Genomic DNA, 26,754 nt, shown 5'->3' with positions numbered 1-26,754 from the left:
GAAATCATGTATCTGGTTATGCAGTAGAGTGAAAACGTCTAAGACAGTTAAGATTTCAGAGCAGCAAGGAACATTGGGTTGTTGCTGAGGAATTAAGGCAAGCAGACATACAGTACACAAGAAGATCTGCTGGCACAAACTGCGTTCGAATTGCTAGCCGGAGTGCTGCAGAGCCTTTGCCGAATATATTTCAATTTATTTAAGTATTACATAGGAAAAATCACAGAATTCCAGAAGGCATCGCAGTTTCCAGTTAAGAAATTATGACCGCCCCTTTTTGATATCTGCAAATAAAAACTGTCAACCGGTTTATAGTCAGCAAGAAGTTTGCGAGATGCAGGTGTACGAAAACAAATTCATGTCACAAAGTCATATATATCGTATTCCGAAATATCTTCCATTTTGGGCCAACGCCTACAGTTCTGCCGCTCCTCTCATTGCCAAGCGAATGCGCTTTAAGAAAACGCCACTATAAAATATTTATCGAGCACTCAAATTCTGCGAACTGGAGCCCGCAACTCCACCTCGCTGAAACGTACCATAGGGTGTGAACTTAAAGACTGAGGCAACGGCTTAAATTGTGCTAGGAAGAGTACTGTGACGAACGGTAATGATAGGGATAAGTGCGGCACAGTTTAAAAATGATTACAAAGCAAACAACGGATCTTCAAAATTCTTCACCTTAAATGGAAGTGAAAAATATAACGTGGATTGCCTCACTAGTCTGATAGTTACAACTATTAACAGGTGCTCTACTGCAGCCTTAGACTGTACACCAAGATAGGGAAAACATACAGTGGAAATTGCCAAGAGATGCTTGGAGTAATGAAAGAGAATGGTTTTGCAAGTATCACTTGTCTGCAATGAGCTCAAAATAGATATACGGAGATACTTTCGGTGTGGGATAATAAGTCCCTCCGAAGGAAAAAGAACCGTATTGTGGTAATGATGATGCATTCAGAATTGTTAACCATGTAGTCTTTCAGATATTTGCTGCGGCATATGTACAGTCCAGGGCACAATGAAAGAAAACATGTTAGCGCTTACGAAATAGCCGAGGGAAGCAATTGTGAAGATGCACTGCGGCCGCTTTCAGAACTAATTCCGCAAGGCAGAAGAAATTTTCTCAGCTCCAGACATTACGGCCACGCCCGTGTTTGTTCATTACTTGGAGCATTTCGTATGCTGCTGAGAGTTATAGCAAGCGGTTATCGTTTTGCAGTGACCTGCAATGCTCAGTTCTGTAGCAGTTAATATCGCTACTTTCCTCTTCATATTTTTTTGAAAACTTATCTCATCTCCGATTGTAACGATCGTGAGTAATAAAGAGTTACTATCGCGGCCGACGTTTGGGCATCAATAAAAAGCAAAAACCCAGTGTCGAGGTCATCGTGAGAAGGAAGGACAGCGAGAAAATCTTTATGAGCAAGTTGACAGAAGCGGCCGCCGTGTATCGTCAGAAGTAGGCTTTGAGGCTATATTTCTCGCGCTCCTGTGTAGTTTATTATAAAGGCTTCACTGAGTTTAGACGTTTTAAAAAGTGCACATTTTTTAGATTTTTCTTCTGCGTGATGAAAATAGCGCATGAAAAAACCCATTTTGTTGAATCCCTTCCAAAATATTCTTGCCTTTACTTGGCACTGCAGGAAGCGCTAAACGACGGATAAGATGAACCCAGTTGCACTGCTCTTCATAATTGGAGCTCATTCGGCGTTTGCTGCAAAAGACTTTAACGGAGGCCGCGATAGCTCATTACATGTGCAAGTAGGTAAGTGAAGCTTGTGATTGTGATTTGTTTAGGGTGCAGCGTGGCACAAATAATAAAATGTATATAAAAGCGTAATAAATACATGAGGCAGCTCTTAGCACCTTTCCACACTACTGCAGTCATTGACACTTAAAAGAAAGGTGGAGAAGGAAATAAATAACTAGAAGATTCTGCAAAATTCCAATTGGTCGTAGGCTTTTGTCCATCTTTGAATGAAAGAAACGCAATACATAGATGACGAAAAGCGCATAGTGTTGGGCGTTTGGTGGCCTATCAAAGCAAGGATGCGTTGCGCCTAGTGTGTTCCTCTTAAAAGTATCCCCTATGTTAAGCAAAAATATTTTGGAATGATAGTTAGTGAAAGAAAATTAGACCAAGAGAGAGGTAACTTCCTTCCCAAGAAGTGGTTTAATGCAGTTTTTCGGTGCAGTTCACTGTGTGATAGTAATTTTTGATACCAAGGAGCAAGCCTTTTCCCTTTCTCCAAGACATTCTTCAGATCAGCGCATAAATTATTTCATTTCTTCCACTTAGTTTTCATGAAGAAATCATTTCCTGCAAAACAAGTTGTGCTACTTCGTTTTCAAACTTGGTTCATGAGGCTAACATATGCGTGCAGTCCTCGCATTGAGTGCAAAACTAGTTGCATTTTACAGCCGTTGCTCTCGCATTACCACGTTCTGGAGCTTTGGTTGAATATATTTTTTTCAACAAATGAGTAATGAATGGTTAAAAATACCCCCCCCCCCCCCATCCCCATTCCTTTGCCCGATCACAGGCGTCGGCCACGCCTGCAATGTAGCGGACGCGGAGCAGGTTATCATTTTCTGATGTAGATAGGCGCGTTCCTCATAGAAAAAAGGAAACACAAGCTCTTTCAATTAGAGTGGTCCCTCGGCTTGCCAGAGAAGCCACTTTTGAGAATCCTCGCTCGAGACAAGCGCTGATAAGAGTTTGATTACGGTAGCGGTAAGTCTGCTCTTCATTTGTCTCAAGAATTTTATCTTCGAGTCATTATGCCGGAAGTTGCCCTTATTTCAAAAGTTACACCCCGGCAAAAGATATTTAAAAGTTAGACCCTGAAAATTTCAGGTGAAGTTAGCTAAGTGATGTATTCAGATCACATCATGTGCTTTAGAAAATAACGCAAGTATAACTAAAATGAAAAAAAAAATTACTCCGTGAACAAATCAACTTACTGCGCTCTTCGGGGGTAGTTACTAGGCTGTGTGCACCTAGCTGCGCATGAACACGCAATGCAAGGAGCGGAATCTCACTGAAACTGTCACAGGACAACAGGACGTTAAACCCTCTATCGAATGCTGGTTGATGCCTTAGTTTAACGCGGTATTCAGAATTAAACTGCTGGCATCCGAGGCACTGATAACTGATAGCGCTTCCGAGTTTGTCACAGCGCTCGCCACTTGCGGGGCGTTGCAGCTCGTTGGGGAGGCTATTCTCCCAGGCTCGATACAGGAATCTCTTGATGGCTTGCGAAGGCCGTCGGAACCTTGTTCGCGGGCAGCGCCCTAGCAACTCAACGCCGCTGCTAGGGTAGCTTTTTGGTTTTTATCTAGTCCAGCCATGGCAGTCATGCGTTATTTATCGCTCGGAATTTATCTTATTGATTGTAACATTCTGCAACAGGATCCGGATATGAGCTGCCAGTGCTGTTCTTCCAGGCAATGATTGTAAATTTGGGAGATGCAGTACATCACGTTTTCTGGGAAGAAAAAAGTGTCACACCATTCTTCATGCTCAGAAACACGGCCCGTACACGTGCAGGAGTAGTTAAGAACCAATCTTTTCATTTTAAGAGAAATATTAGATATCATGATTACATTGCCTTAACTGCCAATGAAGGAAGCACCACATTCACGGCATTCGTTCGAAATTCAGCATAACGTTCCCCGGTCAATACAAAAAATATGAACGGTAGATGCGTTACTTGAGTAAGCCTCGCTGTGTAGGGTTCATTATTAGAGTAACACTGACATTTGAGCTAGTTGATACAGTCACTTGGAAAAAGAAACAGTGCAAAAGACGACGGACATAGAAAGAACAGACATCAGAATCGCTGAGTCGCAACTGATCGTTTATTCACAAAACTTAGAAGAAACGCATGCGTCCACCTTCTCTGGCGCTGTTGTTTTCGATATCATTATCATAGAAAGTTTAAACACAGCTGAGAACATGTACACGGACGAGTGGTACGTTTTTACACTGGGAATAATAGCAGACGTAGCAGCGGCGCTATAAGAAAATTAGTTATAGCTCTTGCGACGTAACTTGAACGTTGGCATTAAATGCATTCAAATGTTTTCAATAACAATAATTTCAGAAAATTTTTGGCATTGGTAGGACACATTACCACTCCGACGCAGGTCCTCCTTCTGACTTAAATGAAACAAAAATCAATGGGTGATGAGTGCGACAACTGCCCATTTTAAGTATTCCTTCTTTCCAGGATAGTTCATCATTTAGAATTCCTTCCTCAACGAAATGGTGTCTTAAACCAGAAACGAAGTTTTGAGCTATAAACTGCTTCGAGCAGTGCTATGTTACTTGGGCTTTGCAACCACCGGGGATGTTTGTGTATTGCAACGGCTCAGCCGGACGTGCATAAAAACCAGTGTTTCACTACAAGCAGAAACAAGAACATACAGTTACGGCATTTCAGGCAAGAGGAACTACTAAAAAATTATGAACCACAAAATGAATAGTTAAAAAATGAGCAGTATCAAGCATTAAAGGTTATTTTTGTGCTCAACGTTTAAACGTAAGGAATTCATTGCTATCCATATCAAGTTTCGTTCGCGCTGCCCTCATACCATGTCCACACAGAACATCACGCCCTCCGCCGCCATTTCTTTAAGTACAAATTGGCTAAGAGGCAGGTGAACCATAGTTTCTTTTTGAAGGCTGCACGTGTATTGGTAATCTATTTTGCCTTAATTTTTGTTCTCAATAACTTCTTGTCGAGTACATACGTTTTCAGGCAGGTAATCGTGTCTGTTGTTTTCGGGTGTACCCGAAAACTTTATTAAGAGTAGTAGATGTCAGGTGAATGGGGATGACCTGAAGTGTAAGGTAGTGCAGAGCGAACATTGCGACAGCTTACGGCAACGAAAGTAAATTCCATAAATACGCAGAAGCTCATCATATAGACGCTGCTGCAGTAAAATACGTGACATTTAATGAAGGGAGCTTATGAATTTTTCAATGCATCGTGTGTCGTTGATCCCGGCCTCCCCCCCCCCCCCCCCCCACTCTTCCTTCGGTCTGTGTCTGTTTAGGCCCCGCCGCGGTGGCTCAGTGGTGACGGCGCTCGGTTGCTGGCCCGAAAGACGCGGGTTCGATCCCGGCCGCAGCGGCCGAATTTCCCCATGTACTCTGCAATGCCAGCGCACGTTAAAGAATCCCAGGTGGTGGAAATTTTCGGAGCCCTTCACTACGGCGTCTCTCATAGCCTGAGCCGCGTTGGAACGTTAAACCCTTATAAACCAAACTTATTTTCCTGAACAGTTAAGTGGAAAATTGGTGCAGAGAGCCCATGGGAGAGATGTACAACATTTCTGTGCCCTCTGTGTTCTCCCGAATAATCGTACCACTCGTGCTAGCTTCTCCCGTGCAATGGACAAAAAATGCTCCTCCCAGCGCTCTCCGCAGCATGACAGAACAAACTCCCTTGTCCCAAGGCATTCTTTATTCTTGCACTCTCGCAGCTCTGACTATAGTAGTAGAGCGTTTTCTTCGCCACCTTTCCTTTATCAAAGCCATGACTGCGCCGCTAACGTAGTTCTGGGAACCTCGACTAGTTGTGAGTAACGCAATGCTCAAGAAGAACGCTTTTCTATTGGAAATAATGTAAATCAATTATTGTTCAGTAGGAGGTCCCAGAGCACAAAGATGTGTCGGGATTTCCGATCAGCAATTACAAGCATAGAAATGCTGGCAACAACAGCATTTCTTAGTGAAAGGTTCCCAAATCCAGAATGAACCAAAAATAAGGAACGGAACATCAGAACTATACGCGTTGTACGGTATCAACAATGAATCACGGTAAGGAGAAGAAACGTAATGCTTGTTCACGTTTAAAAATACCAAAGATGACGAACATTTAGAGTTAGTGGGAAAGTGATTCCAACCTAATAGCCCAGAATAAGAATTAAAAGAGAAGAAAATACCGAAGCTTCGCTTTATCTGATCTCTAGAAAAATACTCTCAGTGCTGACGATAAATATTTCCTCATGTTCCGAGCTATAGACTACCGCACCTCAGTGCGGTGGTTGAGACGAGTTGCTGTAGTGTAGATGAATTTGTGTACAGCCACTTGAGTGCTGCCGTACTGTGCAAACTTGTGCTTCAAGATACGCATTTGCTATTACCACTGTTGAAAATTATCAACAGGGGGCCACTAATAAAAGTGAGGTAAACGCAATGCTCCTGTATTCTCAAAGGCAAGTTTAGAACATCTATTACTATTAGCAAGAAAAAGCATTTTTGGTCGTGATAGATGGCAAGCTCTATTGCGCCAATTTGTGAAGACATTAAGGAGAGAAACGGTCTATGCCCTGAAATTTCACACTCTGGCAGAAGGGAAGGAAAACGACAGAAAGAGGCACGTGCCAACATAAATAGGCATACGCAACAATGAGACGTGATAGAGAAAGGCACAATACTTGGGCAACTTTGTATCATGATGCAAAGAGATTAAATACTTCGCTAGGAGTCAGGAATAAAGAATAAAGTGCTGTTACAAGAAAACTGTGAAACTGAAAGAATACACACTATCGAGCCATGCTTTAAAATCATTTTGTATTGAGAGTAGGAAACTCTCTGGGATTGTCGACATGAAAGGCACCAAATGTCTTACTGAGAACCACTCTGAGTATGTGCGGAAATATTATAAGGCGGTTTTGTTTCAATCGGCAGAGCCATTGCATCACTTTGCACATAAAATCTCCTTCGGTGAGCAGTCACCATATCTCGCTTCCAAGCGGTCGCTAGACACAAAAACGGGCGAGTACAGCGAGCATGCAACTTCCTCACCTGCAGCTGAAGGTTTCCTTTTAGCTAAAGAACGTCAGCCTCCTGATCTGTAATCAAGCCAGCAATATCCTGTTCCCATTTCACCTTTTTCGAGGTTGCTTTTTGAGAGAGCTGATGAATCTCTAGAGCCACTTCTGGTCTTTAGTCTGGGAAGATCTCCGCAACTTTATTTTACTTCATTATTTCAATCAGCCGACCACTCACAGACAAACCAACGCATGAAAAAATATGAAGTTTCCTGCGTAATTTGCACCATAAGAATCTCCACAGTGCTCATCAGCCTCCAGGCAAAAACAATAAAGAGCTTGTGTTTTTTTACTCCTGTGCTGAAGCATGCCTCCGCGAAGTATTATTTGGCGCTGATTTGTGCGACTGAATTCACTTGCTCCCCATAAGCCGTGGTGGAACGGTCGTGTCATTAAATTTCATTCTTAATAATTCTTTTTCACTAAATATATACCAGGTGTTTCATTGAAGGTGAACACCAATTTTTAAACTACTGTTTTTGAGCTAAAGAGAAGGTTTTTGCAGCATAGACATATGACGGTTGGCGGACGTAAAAAAAAAAGGAAACAGGGGAATTACGTTAACTAGTACAGTGCTTAACTAAATTCTATCCGTAACACGAGGGTTTCATCCCAGCCGAAGTGGTAGAATTTTGATGGAGCCGAAATTCTTGAGACCCCTGTACTTTCCGTGTATTTTGGGCAGGCAAGATAAATCGGAATGAAGCTAGGCACAAAATTCATGAATGTGGGAGTGCATTGGTTTCTATTACTACATGTGCATACCTTTGTCTGTCTAAACAGAGGGAGTGAGGCGTGTGTTAGTCGTCCTCTCTTCTGTGTGTTCCTAAGAATTAGCACGGAGAACCACCTCGCCCGGTACTAGGCTTTGATGGACTCGTCTGTAAACTGGCTTGTTTTCTACTCAGATGAAGGTATTAAAGAGTGCTGGTACCAAGGATATAATCTTTCGATAAATGTTCCTAAGGATATGGAAAAACCATGCGAAAGATGGACATGCAGCTTCGGACGCTATTACCCAGAGGTCACTGTGGACGGGTAAGGTGGTGCTTTCGCTTCATTGTTTTCCTCTCGCATAGAAGGTTTATGTTACTTTGCTGTGCTCGCTCAATGTAGAAAGTTTTTTTGGGGACGGGGCTTTTTGCTACATTTGAGCAAAATATATTCTTATGAATAGTTATTTGCTATATCTTTAAAAACATTGGTTTATTGAAAACTATATAACAACGTTTCACGTAGTTGGTTTGGTTGTGGCCAAAATATTTTAGTCGAAAATTAGGTGTATTTTTAAAATTAGTTGGGATCAAACAATATTATTGACATGACTCTTAGATTCAAGAAGACGTAACATTAACTGGTCTATAAGCGGCGAAAGTAACAAAGTGTTTCCTCATTTCTTTCTATGAGAATAAAGCTACCCACGATCTGGAATACAAAAATAAAAATTTCAAATCCTCGCAGAGTGCGATCTAGGTGAGATTTATTTTGGATGGGTGCTGTGCGCTACAGTTTATTGTGTGGTGGTGTAGGCCGATGTAATCGAGCTGACCCTGGCAGCAAGGCTTCCAGTGAAAAAAAAATGACGCTCTGAATTTCTAGTAGTTTCGTTTCCACCTACAGATGAAGGTAATGAGTTTAAATTTTGAATCAAATAAAGGAGCGAACCATCTGCAAACCTGGTTTGAAGAAAGGCAAACGGATCTTGAATTATATGGAGTTCATTGTGGATACTTCGCAGGTACCAATAGTAAGCTACCAAAGGCATTTTAGTGCAAACTCTGTACCGCTTTTGTGGGTTCTAAATAGGTCTAATGCGCTTCACTGGCTTTTAAGAGAATTAAAATTCGCGCCAACTCTTAAATTTTTCAATATAGGACTCAGCGACACCTTGACCAGGGCACGAATGATTAAAAAGGATACAGAAAAAAAAAGAAAGGGCTGAAATTGCAGACGATATGAGAGACATTGCTTCACACGGATCTATCGCGCATCTGTTCAGGTTCTTCGTGCCTTTGCACAGGAAAACGCTCAGCATTCGGGACAATTAACGAATATTCGCACTTCTTAAAGCTCTTTTAGGATCCAGCAAGCGCTGATGTTGAATATTAAAACAATTGCAATCGCATTGTCCTTCTACGGGTTTACTGACTTGAGTATCAACAGGTATATCCAAATAAGGAAAGCGTAGCACGTCAATTAAAAGCGGCTGGTCTGCTCTGAGCGACGTTTCCATGGGAGCGGAGCGAACGCTTAGAAAGCAGTTTCGCATTAAGTACAGTTTTCAATAATATATTAAGACAAAAGCAGCTTGAACAAGTGCAGCCACTTCGGCCTGGATTTTCTTAAGGAATGGTGGAACCTATAATATTGTGTCAAACAAACCCATAAAGAGAGAAAAGGGATGGCAGCAATGGCGTAGAGTAGAACATCCGTCCCGCGGAAAAGAGGAACGGGGTGCGAATCCCGGTGTCACGCAATTCTCCACCTGATTTAAAAAAGAAAATCCGCGTGTCAATGGGATTGCATAATCAGGCAGGGGGTGAGGCCCGATCTCGGTGACCAGAACCGAGAACGCACTCCTTTGAGTAGTACTTGACCACAACTTTTTATGAACAAACTCGGCTATAAGTCTCCAGCGGCTGCGGCGCAACTGAACAAGGCAGTAGTCGGACGTGTGGTCCTCTTGAGGGCGTTAAGAATCAAGGGCTCAGCGCAGGCCGCGAATGCAAACTGAAATTGCCTACGTTTAACGCTGGAACCTCATTCAGTGAGGCTAGCTTTAGGCGCTGTTCGGGAAATTAGCGGATGTTAAAAGGGATGCTATAAGGCTTAGTGAGGCTATGAGGACAAATGAGGTGGCACGGTGCTCAAGAATGGACGTGTACGGTGCAGTCGTGGATTGGCGAGCAGACGAAAACTAGGTGCTGTATTCCCCATCTATCAGGATATGGCAATGTAGAGAAATACTACAGAACTAGTATCACAGATTACCGAATAGTTTTTTCAGAATCGTAATTGCGCTTAATATGAGGCAGAAACTGAAGGCGGTGCCAGCCAACACGCCTACATCCAGCTATGAGTGCCAGATCAATCAAAGTTTCAATGAACGCGTGCAATCGGCAGTGAACTATGAAAAACCCCAGTACAGCGCACTGATGGGCTACTTCAATGCGAAGCTAAGCAAGAAGCAGGGCGGAGAACTGGGTTTGATGATTAAGGGCACAGGGTAAGCCCTATACTTCCCATGCATTTTAGGGCATGTTGAGGTACATGTTTCTCGCTAACTAATAGGTGTACCCTGGTAATATATATATCATTTTGTTTCAAATTTTGCGCTCTTTTCACTGAACTAGAATAATTGAAATGTGTTGAAAATTTTATTTTTAATGAAATTTCTAACTGTAGTACATAAATTTCGGCTTTCTTTTCACATTTGAAAATTCATAACGGAAAAACTACTGAGTGAAATTGCTTAATTCTAGTTCAGTAGTTGCCAACTCTTATGTAGATGGTTGCAAAAGAAAACCAGCTGTCTGTCTTGAAAGAAGTTGGAAATAATGGTACCTTTGTAAGAAAAAACACTGTTTCGAGATAATTGAGCCTAAAGTGAAAAAAGATGTGAAAAACAATTTTTTATTCGAACAAACACATTCATAGCCATTGGTTTAATAGCCCCCTACTTCGTAGTCACTGTCGCTGTCAATGTTTAGCGTTTGGGCTTGAAATTGTGCTTGCCGGGCCTCTTTTGTCAGCTGTCGTGTTGCCCGGTCCGGAAAGTACATACGCTTGTGGTCAGCTTCCCTCAGCCACTCGATGGTTCTGCGCCCTGGGTTCAATCCACACGCCTTCAAAACGTTGGCCCATGCGATGCTACCATCATTAAATGAAATAACAGCGTCCAGTGCTTTGAAGCCTAACAAACACGTGCTTTGTCAGAATTTCTGTGAGCTCAACCCTTCCACCGCACTGTCTACACACACAACTGTGTGTAACTGCGGCACAAATGCCGTCCATGTTCATTAAGGCGTATTCGCTGCTGCTCTGTAGCACATCCTCTTCCTGGAAGCACACAGAAAATCTTGAAAGCTTCGATGTCGAGGAGCTGGCGCGTTTGGCGTTCGGCGTCTCATTAGGGCGTGGACATCCTTTTGATTTTGCACGATGAGTGTAACGATTGCCGTGAAATTCGCGCCTGCCGAAGGCGTTCTTTCCTCTAGGCATCTCCTCTTATTAACAACAACCAACACCGGCACAAAGTACAATACTCATCGGCAGGGAAAGCACTCGTATGCAGCTGCATGAAAGTTGCAGAAACGTGGAAAAAACGTGCGCAGCGTCTCAGGATTATCTTGGCTAAAAAAGAGAGCTGAAAAATTGTTGGCAAACAATTTTTTATATGTAGCTGATTTCAGACAAGCTTTCAAATCAGGTGGTGGACTTTTTGGTTGAAAAAATTGGCGATAAACGCGGAGGATATCCGGAAAGGGGGCGTGGCCGCTGACTACTTGGTTTCGGGAAAAGCGTTTTTTAGCCCGAAATATGGCTTTCTGAGGAAAGTGCGATCATGGAACATGTGTAGAAAGAACGGAACTTCTCAAATTTCAAAAGAAAAAAAAAACTATTTTTTTCTAATTTTGCCTTACCCTGTGCCCTTAAGGCATAGGCTCAGGAATGAGTTTGAAGAGAGAAATAACTTAGGGATCAAAAATACCTCCTTCTGCAAACGAGTGAACAGGAGGTAGACTGGAAAAGCCCTAAAGGTGAGACTAAAAATGAAATAAACCTCATACTGTGCGCTCCCACTGACATCGTGCACAATGTGAAGGTACACTGAAAGGCATTTTCTAGCGACCACATTAAGATAAGGTCACAGAACTGGCTAAGGCTTGAAGAGGTACGGAAAAAAACTAGTGAAGCGGAAGCCCTTTAACAAGTTAGCGGTAAGAGGAATAGTTCAGGAATTCAGGATATCGCTGAAGAACACATGCTAAGATTTAACAGAACAAGAAGATCTTAATGTTCAAACGAGAACGACAATCTAGCTGCTATTATTACGGAGTTCGCAGTAGAACGAGGGGATCGAATTGTTCTACAGGATACCGAAACGGTATCTCAGTAGACGAAAGATATGATTGAGAGACGACAAACCATAAAAGCGTCTAACCGCACTAAGAGAATTGAGCAGGCGGAGCCATCAAAGTCAAAAAATAAGCGCAAGGTAGCCCACATATATTTGGAGGGAATCGAGCATGCTGTAAAGAACGGCTTACGTAAAATCGAGATGTGTGTGTTGATAGAAAAGAAGGCAATACCATTGGCAAAATGGATGGGGATGGAAGAGTTCTACGCAAATTCATAAAGTAGAACATGTAACAAGAACGTAAATGAGAGTTGCATTTGCACGTAGCAAAGGGAAAAATGAAAGTAATAGGAGCAATGCAAAGAGGGAAAGCAGCTGGTGAGGTCCGCAGAACTGTTAAAGGACGACGGGGTACGGTGCTACGAAAACTAAGCACCCTGTAAGCGCAATGCCTTATGACCTCGAGCGTTCCAGAAGCTTCCAAGAACGCTAACGTCATCTGAATCCGTAAGAAAGGAGTGGTCAATTACTTGAAAATTACCGACGAAGCAGCTTACTCTAAATTGCTTAAAATGTATTTAGTTAGGTAATTGCTAATATATTAAGAACAATCTTAGACTTCAATCTACACAATCATCAGGCTTTCGCAAAGGTTACTAGACAATAGATCATACTCACAATATTGTCACGACCAGAGGAGCCGTGAAGGTAGACGTCAGAAAGAACCCAAGACCGGGAGCCTTCTTTTTAATTATCGAGCCAGCTTCCACCACACAGAACAGAACAGCGCGCCACGAGAGCTCACCGCCGCTTCGTCGTCGTCTTCGACTCAGCGCGGAGGCCGCGCGGCGCGTTAGGCGCGTGGCATTATTCCCCCCCGCGAAAGCAAACATCGTCTCGATGTGGAATGGGGTATGTACAGTGAGGGGAGGAGGAACAAAGAAAAGACTGGGGGTGAGGTGAACTATACAGTGCGCGCTAGATGACATGCAGGGAGAGTCAAGTACACACGTGGGGTAAGGGGAAAAGGTACGAAACAGCGTGAACACAGCGCTCAGTCACGCGAAAAGTACGGCTTTAAGCGCACTACATGCACGATTTCAGGCCGTTGACGCTGAGGGTCGGCGACCACAGTTCCATGGGGGACAACTTCGTAGTTGACGCTGTTCAGGCGGCGCAGGACTCTGTACGGGCCAAAATACCTATTTAAAAGCTTTTCGCACAATCCCTTGCGGCGCACTGGTGTCCACACCCACACGTGGTCGCCCGGCTCGTAGTGCACGTCCCTGTGCCGAAGGTTATAGTATCGGGCATCGGCGGATTGCTGGTCCTTGATGTGCAAGCGGGCCAGCTGACGGGCCTGCTCTGCTTGCTCCACGAAGTGGCCAGCTTCAGGGGGAAGCCGGTAGTTGAAGGCGCGCTGACAATAGGAAGGGCCTCGGGGGACAGGCCGCGGATTCTCCGGCTGGCACGATGGACAGGGGTGGTCACAAGAGGCGGACGCGTCGAGTCGTCCTCAGGAGTAGGGAGCATCGGCCGCACCTCCACCAGTGTCACGACCAGAGGAGCCGTGAAGGTAGACGTCAGAAAGAACCCAAGACCGGGAGCCTTCTTTTTAATTATCGAGCCAGCTTCCACCACACAGAACAGAACAGCGCGCCACGAGAGCCCACCGCCGCTTCGTCGTCGTCTTCGACTCAGCGCGGAGGCCGCGCGGCGCGTTAGGCGCGTGGCAATATCAATCAGGTGATAGAGAAATCAGCACAGTATATCCCATCCCTATATATGGCTTTTATAGACCACGAGAAAGCATTTGACTCAGTCGAAGCTTCAGCCGTCATGCATGCATAGCGTGATCAGGGTGTAGAAGAACCTTGTGTCAAAATACTGGAAGATTGTAGTATACAGCGGGTGCAAAGCTCCCTTAGCCCTCCATAAAGCACGCAACAAAATTCCAAAAAAGGTGGCAAGCAGGCAGGCAGGCACAATCTGGCCAATTTTATTGACAGCCTGTTTACTGGAGGTGTGCACAGGTCTAAATTGGGGACAGCTGGGAACAATAGTTAATGATGAATTCATTTGTAATATGCGATCCCCTGATGACATCGCCATGCTTAGTTACTCATGACGTGAACTGTAAAGCATGATCAGTGTGTTAAACATGCATAGCAGTAACGTGTGTCTATAAATTATTCGGTCTCGGACGGGAACAGCAACTTATAACTAGCATCAAGGTGCTGGAAGTGCTAAGGGAATACTTCTATTTAGGGCAAGTAGTGACTTCATATCCGGATCATGAGAGTTTTTTTATTTTTTTTATTTATTTGGTCATACTGTTAACCCTCAAATGAGGGTCGTTACAGGGAGGGAACAAAAACAAATTCATAAATGAGCAATCATGAGTCAGAGTTCAAAATTTGTGCACCATTTCTCAAAAATATATGAACACCTTGCTCAAATTGTTGCACGTTCATACTCTCCACAACATCACTTGGCAATTTGTTCCACATTTCAATTACATCAGGGATGAAAGAATACCGGTACACATCCGTACGTGTGTTAATAGGCTGTAGTACCCTGCTGTGGGTTTTCCGGGAACCACGTTTTAGAGGCGCTTTCACATAATGTTCTTTATTTATTTTTAATGTCCCTTGCATTATCTGGAAAAAAAGTTTGAGTCTATGTTTTATTCTTCTAATTTCCAGCGTTTCCAATTCACACTGCTGCATCATCTTTGTAACCGAGTCAGTACGGCGATACTTTGAGCATATAAAACGTGCTGAAATCCGCTGTACTCTTTCTACCTTCTTTTTTAAGCATTTTTGGTGAGGGCTCCACACAGCATTCGCATATTCCAGAACTGGTCGTATAAACGTTTTGTAGGCGACTAACTTAATTTCTCTAGTTGCGTTTGGAAGTTTTCTCCTAAGAAAGCAAAGCTTCTGGTACGCTTTTGAATATAGATATTCTCAATATGAATACGCCAGTCTAGATTATGCGTCACTGTCACCCCTAAGTACCGGAAACTCTGCACCTCGACCAAGGTATTTTCTCCAATATTATATTCAAATCTGATAACGTTCTGTTTTTTAGTTACGTGAGTGTATGTAGATTTATTGTAGTTAATTACCATGCCCCATCTTTGGCACCACGAGTTTAATGATTGTAGGCATTTATTTAGTTTGATCTGATCTTCCGTGCAGGCTACACGCGTGTAAATTAGACAACCATCGGCGAATAGTTTAATTTTTACAGGTGGGTTAATATTAGACAGAATATCATTAATATACAATAAAAACAAAAGTGGGCCTAAAACAGACCCCTGCGGCACTCCAGACACAACTTCACACTTCCCCGACTCACTTTTCCCGATTCTGACCCTTTGATAACGGTTTTTTAAATATGCCTGAATCCACAATACTACATTTTCACTAATTCCTAGGCTCCTCAATTTGGAAAGTAGTTTATGATGTGCAACTTTATCAAATGCCTTCGCAAAGTCTATACATACAACATCTACCTGTTGGCATTCATCTGTAGCTGTACAAAGGTCATGTACAGTTTCGATTAGCTGTGTCACCGTCGAAAAGCCAGATCGGAAACCGTGCTGAACTGGGCATAATAAATCGTTTTTTTTCTAAAAAATACAGAATATGTTTTGCTATTGCATGCTCTAGGACTTTACAGCACACAGAAGTGAGCGAGACCGGTCTGTAGTTGTTTACACATAGCCTATTGCCACTTTTAAATATCGGAACAACGGTGGCATCGCGCCAGTCCTGAGGTACTGAATGATCCCGCAAAGATTTTTCGAATAAAAGCTGCAAATAATACGACATCCATTCATCGTACCGTTGAAGAAATACCGTTGGTATTTCATCTGGGCCACACGATTTTTTTGCATCCAACCTAAGCAAATGCTGGAACACGCCCTCCCTTGTAATGCGTAGGTCTTCCATTGGGTATTGTATGGCGCAGACTAAAGGATAACCGTCACTGTCACATCTATCCTTCGTGAAAACTGATTGGAAAAAATGATTAAATACGTTTGCAATATCTTTCTTTTCTGTCACGACTGCGTCGCCATCCACTATCTGTTCTATTTCATTCTTTCTATCTGCGAAATATCGCCAAAACTTTTGTGGTGAGCTTTTAAGGAAGTTTGTAAGCGTTTTATTGAAGAACGTTTTCTTCGACTCCACCAATGCAGATTTTAGCATTTGTTTGGTTATTGAAAGTTCTGTTGCCCTGATTTTTTTCTTCCTTAACTTTTTTATCTTACGCTTAAGGTGTATGATGCTCCTAGTTATCCATGGATTTTTTTGCTGTGATTTCCTTATACGTGTGGGGACAAAATGATCTATGCAATATTTTATTATGCCTTTAAGTCGGTCCCATAGTTCTTCTACACTTTCGCGGTTGGATGCTATTTCAAATTCATTAAAGCTTTCTTCCAGAACGTCTAGAGGGATACTAGAGGGAATATACAGTAAACTGCGAGATTATGAAAAACCACCGAAACTGGTTATTGAAGATACGATTATGTAAAGTTTCAGTACCTATTTTATGCACTTTTGCGCGGATGGCGTAATTTCGTATGTGTTGTGCGCGCGCGCCATTTTCCGTTCGCCCTGGCAGGAGGCTTTCGCGACGTCACACGTCTCGCGGTGGCCTGGTCCCGTCACATCGTGACGGCCTCGGTTCAGCTATCGCGCCGGAAGTTCAGAGTTGGCGGCATGGAAAGATGGAGGGAGAGGTTGCGGAGGGAGGGAGAGGTGGAGGGGGGGATGGGAAATAGGAGTTATACATCACGTAAGCAGCATGAACACTGGAGTGAAGCTGGGCATATAATAACAGCCATTTTAATTGCATCAGCATAGCGAAAAAGTACGCAGCACGAAGTTTTAATGACTGGACTACTGTTACTGTGTTGCGAGACTTGCGTACGCAACTCCTCGCCTCGGTAGTAAATTATCAACATTCTTGCTTTTTGATCATCTCGGGCATGAGCCCGAGAAAGCACTATTACGCGATATATTTATTTTTCAGCCCGTTCAGTAATATACAGGGCATCACGTAACATGAACCAAGGTTTAAAAAAACTGGCTCACTGGAGCTGGGCGAAACCAAAGGCAGATTGTTTCCTGTCATGTGGCGCTCCTCAGAGTATTTTAAAATACCGCTTGATTATTTCATTATCTGAGATTAATTATGCAAATTTTCTTTTATTCACTTCAGTGTCGCATGCGTTCTCCCAAGTTGTAGAGGGGTTAAGAAAGAACCGATCTAGTTTTTTTTTTCAGCAAATCTACTACGTGGTTCTTTTTTGCGGCGTTTAATGAAAGCCCGCGAATTTTGAAAAAACGATGGCAGTGGTTTTGCTCTTGTTTAACCTGGAGCATTGCGAAAGCAACGAGGAGAGAGAGAGAGAAAGGCGATGGAGAGCGCGCGGCAGCGGCGGCGGCCCCGGCACTCTAGCTATGCGCCGCTACTGCGCAAGCGCAACTGGCGAGTGCGGCGTCGGCACCTATAAGTCACCTGCGCAGCGACGGCGGCGGCGCGTCAGCTCTGCGCCGTGTCTGCTCTTCGCGCATGCTCAGTATGGCATTTCGTCAGCTCCGCGAAATGCCTCGGCGACTCGCGTAGTGTTGCTTTCGCCACAAAAAAAAAATACCACGTGACGGCGCTCATGCGCTACCATATTCCAGCGCTTCCAACCGTGTTTTGAAGGAACAATACGTGCGCGCTGACCGTGCCCAATTGAGCGGCCACCGCAAAGTTTGACGGGATATGAAATGATAAAAATGAAAAAAAAATGAGCAGTGGCTTATCAAGGCTATGCAATGTTATACGTCGTGACATCTGGTTCTACTTGATCCATCTGAGCTGCTATGCGCCGCCTGTTACGCTCCTCATCCCGGCGCCTCCGGCTGGCAAGCCGTTCTTCTCTCTGGTAAGGCGTCTGTGCTGCACGCTTGGCCCTTCCGCGTTCATTCTTCCTACGCAGAGCGGCGAAGTGCCAGGCGACAACTTTTGGCCCCGATGACTTTATCTTCTCCTGTCGATACCTCCGGCGAGGAGCGAAACTCTCTTTTTCTCGTCTGCCATGCGAAACCACTGAGATACGGCCGCCGTGTCACTTCCGAGTTATACTTCGCATCCGCAGTTATGCATATCGATATCACGCGGTATCGACGTGTGTCACGCGTACGCGTGGCCACGGCAACGGCAATCGTCTGCCGTCGCGCGCGGCGCACCAGCTGCTCTTATTTGGTTTCAGCGCATGCGCACAACTGTCTACCCTGGCTGACAGCGAAATGTTCGACTAAGTAGCGTAGTGTAGCTGTCGCTACAAAACCAGAGGCCACCTGGAAATACGCGACTCCACTGCTTTTCTTTCCTTTTTGTTTTGCATATGCGATGGTTCAATAGAAGCTCCGTCTGAATTGGCTGTCGGTGGCCTGCTTATCGCTTATCGCGGATCAGGGCAGGAGCTTTCCATGTTCACAAAGAATGTGCGGACGCACTTTGAAGACAATGCTGAGAGCGGCTTCGGCCGCTCACTTCGAGACGGTGAGCACGCACGTTTCGTTCACTCACGACGCGCTTGGCAACGCTCAAGTGGTTTTTTTTTTGTTCATATTTCGCAGGCTTTGTTTAAATGCGGGACAAAAGGACAATGTAAAAGATATGGCGCTACAGAAAGCCGGACCGTGTAGTGCCGGACCTCCCATTTCGCTGGCGGGCCTGTCTAAACCAGCGCTGCGCGCCCGCCGGCGCTCAAAGCAGGCCCAGACTCTCTCGGACATGTCGCGACGTGCAGCGCCCGCCACCGCGGCGCCGACACGGACCCTTCCTCCTTCCCTCCTCTCCGCCGGTGCGAACTCCTCCGACGCTCGCCGGCTGTCGACCATTGGTCTAATTTGAACGGTGGCCAGTGCCGTGACCTGATTGGAGGATTTGAACGGCTGGCTGCCATAACCGTTACCAGCTGCTTTAAAAGCGGAACCGCGCTGAACCCGCGCAGCAGACGGGCAGCAGAAGAGTCATCACGCCGGAGCTACGCTCGCCGCCGGGGCCGCCCTTCTTCTTTGTGCTAGCCCGCGGGGCTCTTGGCCCTTGTATCATGTAAAAGCCCTTGTACATACTGTACATAAAAGTCGTTTGACTCACCGTCGCCTCGACCGTTTCCTGGCTCGGACTCACAGACCCAACAGTGGTGGCAGCGGTGGGATGCCCAGTCCCAACAGTGGTGGCAGCGGTGGGATGCCCCATTCCCAGCAGTGGTGGCAGCGGTGGGATGCCCCATTCCCAACATTGGATGGCAGCTGCGGGATCGACCGGCGTCAGCTACCTCGGCGCGGTGAGTGCCTGATGGTTTCCCCTCAATTCGCCAGACTGCTCTAGCACACGTGACTGTAGTCTAGAGTAGGGCTGTGTGTGTAGCACTGTAGAGAGCTTTGCTGTTTCGAGCCAAGTCGGAGCTCTTTGAAACGGAAGCTGGTGCAGAGGGAGTAAACGAGGCGTTTTGGAAAGAATTACTTGCGCGTGTCATGCTAGTAGCTCTATAGCAGTGAACCGCAAGAGAATTCTAAAAGGGCAAGTTGCAAGAGACTATTGTGCGCGATGGAGAACCTTAAAGTGAAGGAACTCGTCGAAATTTGTGATGAGCTAGGCCTTACCTTAGGCCGTGCGAAACGAAAACATGCGATTCTCGAGATCATGCGGAAGGAGAATGTAACGGCTGAGGGAGCCAACGAGGCCTGGGATGAGATCAAAGAACGGAGGCAGCTTGAGATAAAACGGCGTGCTCGCGTCAGGAAACTGAGGGGCCTGGAGCTTGAAGCGCACGAGATGAGTTTCGAGAGATATGAAACATCCGTTCTGAATGAGACTAATAGTCGGCAGCCGAGAGACAGGCCACGGCCCTTCGTGATCGCCGAGGACATGGCGAAATATCTGGCCGATTTCGAGCGCGCCTGCGAGAGAGAGCGCGTTAAGCGGTATGGTTGGGCACAGAAGTTGGTAGCCCTGCTTTCCAGCGAAGCGTATGACGTTGTAAAGCGCCTGTTGGACGACGGCTTGGCGAACTACGATGAGCTGAAAAGCTTCTTACTGACGAGATATAACGTGTCACCGATGGACCTTCGCCAAAGGTAACTGCGAGAGAATAGCACTCCATCGTTTAACAATTTTCCCTACCAGTTTAAAGCCGACATTTTAGAATGGCTGGAAAATGCTGAAGGGTCGGAAGATCGTGACACAGAGGTGGAGTGCGTAGCTGTAGAGCAGATCTGCAAGTGCGGCACAGAGAAACGTAGTCCGTACGTGGCAGATGTAACTGCTGCTGTAACAGTGGGAATTGCCCCGCATTCGCCAACCGAGGAAACCTCTATACCATCGGATAAGGTAGCCACAGCATCGGACGGTGAAATCACAGAGGTCTCGCCCATTGAAATTGTGGCGGAGTTACCGGAAAGCGGACCTCCTAGCGTGTCAGAAGCAGGAGAAGTTGCCGAACAGGGCAGAGAGGACGTCCGTCTGGACATTAATGAAAACGCCTGCGCCGACGCAAGCGAAGTAGATGAGGACGGCACACCGTGTTGTGCAGCGCGTTCGGCAGGAATGCAGAAACCCGGAACTTACGATCAACGGAAGCAGGCGCATGGAGAGTTTGCGCACGCTGAGTTGTGCGTTAGTGTCTCTGGCGAGGAATGCGAAACAAGTCCCGTGCTTTCGCACTGCTCTGAGCTTTGCGATATTCCAGAAATCAGCTGCAGTGGCGAGAACACCGCGACTGAGTGCAGAGCCGACCCTCATCCGAAATTGGCTGAAACGCGTCAGGAGCATGACGAGAGCTGGTGTCAGCAGTAATGTCAGTAGAAAACACTGGTTCGTCTGCGCCTCAAGAAACTAAGGTGCTGGACGACAGTGGAGAACAGAACGTTCCAGACGACATAGGGGCGGTAGACGTCAGCCCGTCCGAGAAAGATGAGGACGAATTGGCACTCAGAGACGCTGAGCAGGAAGAGCGCAGATTTGAGGAAGTTAGTAAAGGCGCCATAGATAGACGTGAGCCAGGTCGCGCAGGTGAATTGGCTGACAATCAAAGTGATGTTGTCAGAGAGCAGAAAACTAGGCGACGGAAGCAGAATGTGCTTCCACAGGCGAAAATGAAAGGAAAGCTCACGATAGAAAGCTGCAACCGGAAGAAAAGGAACCGCCAGTTCAGGAATGTGAGCTATCGCCACAAGGTGATAGCCAAACAAGAGAAACAGTATTGCCATCGAAAAATGAAAGGCAAGCATAAGAAAGAAAGCTGCAACCGGAAGGAAAGTAACAGCCAGTTCCGAAAAGAGAGCTATCACCACAAGGTGATAGACAAGCAGTGCTGCCGCCGAAAGGACAGTAAAGGCAAGCTCAAGAGGGAGAGCTGTCACCGAAAGACGGTGAAAGGCAGGCAAAAGAAAGAGTGCTGCTGCCGAGAGATGAAAGGCAGGCATAAGAAAGACGGGCGCTGCCGAAAAGAGAGAAAGGGCAAGCGCGCCGAGGTGGGTTGCCACCATCGGAAACGCCAACGTCGCCGGCAAAATGACCCTAGTAAAGTCAGTCACGTGGTTAGCCCTGAAACTAACGTCAGAACCAGACCTAGAGAAATGTGCGAGGCATCACTATCGCGCAAAGCGAAGCGCATATGTGGCTCGAGGCACATAGATCTTCGCAGTAATATAAACTGCAAAAAGAAATAATACAAGCATTCACGCGAGAAAGAGTATCAGGGGATGAAACTGAGATACAAGAGAGCGCTGCCCCAGAAGCTCAAAATAAAGGAGCGAGGCACCGGTGAATCTTGCCGCGAGCACAGAGAGGGCAAGACGCGCAAAGGCACGTGCTCTCATGCGGGCTCTCTCTTTCCGCTGCAGTCACGGGAGAAACCGCGCTCCCACAGAAAGCGGCACGCGCGCACAGGGAAAACGCGAGGACGGCTCAAAAACCGAACGACTGTACGAGGCCGCAGTGACAGGGTCAGGAAAACTGGCAAAAAGAAACTGCCTAAGCACTCGGCCAAGCATAGGTTTCGCGATGAAAAGCCGCGTGTCAGGATAACGCTATGCGGTAGGCGTGAAATCAAAAGGCCGTGTAGATACGAACCTCACATTCAGCGGAGATGCAAAAAGGTGCTCGAGAAATTGAAGACTCGTGGATCTCACTTGCCACCACGAACAGAGAGAAAGAAAGAACGGTCCCATCGGAAGCGTTGCGCACTCGCTATGGGACGTCGCGACTGGCGCGCGAGGCGCAAAGAAAGGGACAAGTCGCAAGTGAGTGAAAGCGAATCGCTCTCGTACTGTACCGCCCGTAGAAACTGGAAAGGCAAGTACAGAGAGAAAGGAAAGCGCGTCTACCGCGAAAGAGGCAGAGACATTAGCTTCCGCGGTAGTAGAAAGAGAGAGAAAAGCGCAGCTACAGCGAAAGAGGCAGAGTCATTAGCTTCCGCGGTAGCGGGTGTCGTTTAACCGAGTTAAACGCTGGCGTAGACGCACTAAGCCGTGTGTTCTAAGCAAGGCTGCCTTCGCCTCCTCATAACTTACATTTTGTCTCTTCGCGAACAGCTGTTAAGCTCGCTCGCAGATCGGGGAAAAATTGACATCCTCATTTGTGGCCTCCGCCGATTGTTTTCCTGCCCAAATGATCTCGAGGGACCCAATTTACAATCATTTCATTCCTTGTGTTGCTTGCGTTTGACACTTTGTTGAGTTTATTATTTTAAGAGTTCTGCTATCCTACATGTGTCTCTTGTTGAAGAGGAAGCGAAAAGGGGACAGAACTATTGCTAGCGGAGATTTTATGACCTTTAAGTCTGGCGTTTTGACGGGTGACGGAGGGCACTTGCTCGTGTTGGGTTTTGCCTGTTGTCGGTCGGTTCTTGGCAACCTGCAGAACGATCAACGACCGGTGCTGAGAAGCAAGTTCTTCCGAACGAGCGAGCGAAACTGATCCAGTCACCTGGGCGACAAAGCTGCGGAACAGTGATCCTGTCCTGACGAGCGGGACCCGTTCTCGGAAAGGAGCCTGGAGCTACCTGCGGCTGAACACCGGACGAGAACTTGGAGGAGCCTGGCGTACGAGCGCGCCCCGCATCCGAGCCACGCGGAAGTAGCTCGTCTTCGTGGCGCATTGTCTGGCGGCGGTGGTGCTGTAGTGCCGGAGCTCCCATTTCGCTGGCGGGCCTGTCTAAACCAGCGCTGCGCGCCCGCCGGCGCTCAAAGCAGGCCCAGACTCTCTCGTACATGTCGCGACGTGCAGCGTGACTCATCCCGCCACCGCGGCGCCGACACAGACCCTTCCTCCTTCCCTCCTCTCCGCCGGTGCGAACTCCTCCGACGCTCGCCGGCTGTCGACCATTGGTCTAATTTGAACGGTGGCCAGTGCCGTGACCTGATTGGAGGATTTGAACGGCTGGCTGCCGTAACCGTTACCAGCTGCTTTAAAAGCGGAGCCGCGCTGAACCCGCGCAGCAGACGGGCAGCAGAAGAGTCATCACGCCGGAGCTACGCTCGCCGCCGGGGCCGCCCTTCTTCTTTGTGCTAGCCCGTGGGGCTCTTGGCCCTTGTATCATGTAAAAACCCTTGTACATACTGTACATAAAAGTCGTTTGACTCACCGTCGCCTCGACCGTTTCCTGGCTCGGACTCACAGACCCAACAGTGGTGGCAGCGGTGGGATGCCCAGTCCCAACAACCGGTTGTTTTGTAGACCCCTCCAGAGTTTAATGAAACGCATACGACCCTAAAGCGTGAATATTAAAATTTTTGCGTAACTAATCTTAGCAAATAACTAATTAGACGGAATTAAAAACAAAATACTCTGAGGAGCGCCACACGACGGGAAACAATATGCATTTGGTTTCAACTAGCCTGTGGCGCCACTCTTTCCTAATCCTTGGTTCAAGTTGAAACACCCTGTACATCGACTGGGGGGGGGGGGTAGTTTAGGGAAGGTACTGCAGATTTGGAACAAGGAAAACGAGTGTGTTTATAATGCGCATTTGTTTTCCGTGTCGCATTCAAGATGATTTTCCGTGGGGGTTGTTTGATTGAACGAAAAAACTGGAACTAGTGGAAATACTTCCGAACCGTCTCTTGAGCAGGAAAATACGCATGTAACAAATGCTGCTGCGTTTTGGTCTTCATATCCTCTTTAGTTACGCACACTTTATGACATTAACACTTAATACGCGCACTTACTAATCACTAACATGCGTTACAGAGCGCACACCTTTTTGCAGTAACCTCCCCGCTCTTCATACGCGACCTGTAATTTTCATGTTTACGTCCATTCGTCGCCAAAGCGCGGCTGTCATGCTTTCGGTCTTGAGCTTTCTAGGGAATGTTGCCACCTAATACTGCGAAGTGGCGTACAGCTGGCCTGGAACAGAATGATGTAGCGCTTGGGCTATCGCTTATCGACCACCATTACCGCTATATCGAGGACAGCAACAAATGCTTACTGCTCCCTGCCTCCAGGTCTTCGAAAACCTCTGCCTCATAAGTATAAGTGACATTTTGTGCGGAAAACCGTCAGTTTTGAGGCGCTGTCCTTTCAATCACGTCAAAAAAGGTTTAAATCTTAGTCGCTGTGAGATTAAATTGTCGCGATAAAAACTTAGACCAAGGAGGTTTATCGCGAAGGTCGGCTGCGCCACCCGGATCTATTGTTCAGAACCACAACAAACACAAACCTACAGAAACTGTCAGTACTGGAAAAAAAGATGCTTAGAATAATATATGGGTTACCCTACGGACACACAACCAGGCACTTGTTAACCATATTCAGCATTGCAAACGTCCAGAAAATCTATAATTGCAGGTTAATTAAATCTTACATAACTGAACAAAAACCCTACTTCAACACAATTAGCAACTTAGCCTCACTTCAACATTTCCAGGCTACATACCCACAACGTCAGAAACCACACTGCTCTATACCTGTTACACGAACAAATTACGGACACCAAATGCTTAATTACCGTCTCCCGCTACTTTTAAACATATTCATTGACTCAAACGTTGATGTCCTTCATGTTCCATTTTCCACCGTACGAGATTTTATAATTGAAAGCACATAAATATACTCATTCTTATTCATAAGCAGCACTAACACCACATTTGGAATGAAGCGTTGCATTATGTGTTATTTTTGCGTTACCATGTGTGTTAATATTGTATTACTTGCTGTTAATTCTTTTCATGTTCTTTCCTGTTTGTTTCTGCTGCATGTGTGAAGCATGTGCAGTGCGCAATGTTTCTTGCTGTATGCCGCTGCCTGAGAGGTGGTGAGAACTCAGTCAAGCGTACTCGCTTTTTTTCTCACCACCTCCATCATTTCTGTGATCATGGAAATAAACATTATTATTATTATTATTATTATTATTATTATTATTATTATTATTATTATTATTATTATTATTATTATTATTATTATTATTATTATTATTATTATTATGCCAGGACTCCTGTAGTGCGAAATGCTTCTGACTGGATGATTTTAAGAGCACATCATAACATTTCGTTGCTTACGTGCAACAAAAGCGAATGCAGCTCAAAAAAGGTTTTCAAGGGTTCAGGAGGCGCTATAACACTGCTAGCCCCTCGTGGCCGCTTTGGGTTGAATGCACCGTGTCAAACCAAGGACGGAGCATTGATTAACTTACTGACGTCCGTTTTTAGTACTCTATGATGCACTGGCACTTGTGGGGTGTCAAATTATTATGACTGGACCAATTTAAAGGTGCTTGATATCCTTAGCCATTTAGGTCCCAAAAAAAAAATACAGTGAAAAAACGGTTCAAGGGTTCAGGACACACAATAAAAATGCTAGCGACTCGTAGCCGGCTTGGGTATATGCACCGTCTAAGCCAAAAAAACGTAAAATTACACTTGGTTGGAAATGTGAAAACTGTTGTCTGCACGTGCGCAGAATGCCGGAAATGAACTTTTGCTGCATTTTATTCTGCAGGTGTCCTCCTATGGATGTCAGTGCGAGGTACAATGAAGAAGTTATCCAGAACCCAAATAATGTGTTTCCAAAGTGCTGCAAAAAGAAAAATAGACGTCGTCGTGACCGCTTCCACAAAAATGCTGCTTCCAAATGAACTGCTGTGATGAATGTGGATATAATAAAGATGGCACTGCTATAAAGGTTGTCAGAAAGTGTTGATGCTTTACAAATAGACCGGCTTGTTGCTGGCTCCTTTTTATGCTCATTTGAATTTCCGGACAGTACCTATACTTTCGCTATCGGCAGTACAGACTGTTACCAATACGGTTGTGCAATCATCAAAAGGAAGTTAGTGAAAAAAAATTGAGGAAAGCACAAGTTTACCTTTTGCCAGTTAAGAAGACAGATTACATTTCTTGCACGTCCTCGGCTGCGAAAGGGTACAATTTCTTAACTATGGATCAACTGAAGAAGGAGTCACGTGCTATCGCAGATAAAAAAAAAGTACCTGAAAGGAAACAGCGCTCATTTAGGACGCATAAGATGAAACGCCCACCATGTAGAGGATTTACAGGTTTACGTCATAGGGTATAAATTGCACACCATATAAAGCAAACTGTCAAGAGCATACGTGAGGCGCAATTATCACATTTTTTTGAGTAAATGACCTGCACTAAACATCAAGAGCTCTGGGCAAGTAGAGGGTCCTGGGAGCAGTACACGTGTCCGCAGTTCATGTTATGGGGGTTTATCGTTCCGAAGCGAATGAGGCTATGAGGGACGCCGTAGGGAAATTTCGACCTGCTGGGGTCCTTTGAAGTACACTA

The 26,754-nt window shown here is 45.7% G+C and overlaps 1 protein-coding gene across 1 annotated transcript; it reads left to right on the top strand.

Annotated features, from left to right (window-relative positions):
* The first annotated feature begins 1,668 nt into the window (after window positions 1-1,668).
* On the top strand, window positions 1,669-26,081 carry LOC149346434 (uncharacterized). The gene is made up of 3 exons (XM_089541329.1): window positions 1,669-1,768; window positions 7,755-7,884; window positions 25,946-26,081. Exons 1-3 carry the CDS (start codon window positions 1,669-1,671, stop codon window positions 26,079-26,081), a joined length of 366 nt encoding a protein of 121 aa, XP_089397455.1.
* Window positions 26,082-26,754: the final 673 nt, after the last annotated feature.

This window comes from Amblyomma mixtum, chromosome 4 (assembly GCF_055824585.1).
Source record: "Amblyomma mixtum isolate Tamu chromosome 4, ASM5582458v1, whole genome shotgun sequence".
In the NCBI taxonomy this organism is placed as follows: Eukaryota; Metazoa; Arthropoda; class Arachnida; order Ixodida; family Ixodidae; genus Amblyomma; species Amblyomma mixtum.
Note: the sequence above shows the minus strand (reverse complement) of the source record. Positions and strands in the feature narration are given on the sequence as shown.

Coding starts and splice junctions, on each gene's coding strand:
- LOC149346434 (XM_089541329.1), top strand. CDS start 1,669: ATGAACCCAGTTGCACTGCTCTTCATAATTGGAGCTCATTCGGCGTTT. Junction 1,769..7,754: donor CTCATTACATGTGCAAGTAG/GTAAGTGAAGCT, acceptor TTTTCTACTCAG/ATGAAGGTATTAAAGAGTGC. Junction 7,885..25,945: donor CCAGAGGTCACTGTGGACGG/GTAAGGTGGTGC, acceptor TTTATTCTGCAG/GTGTCCTCCTATGGATGTCA.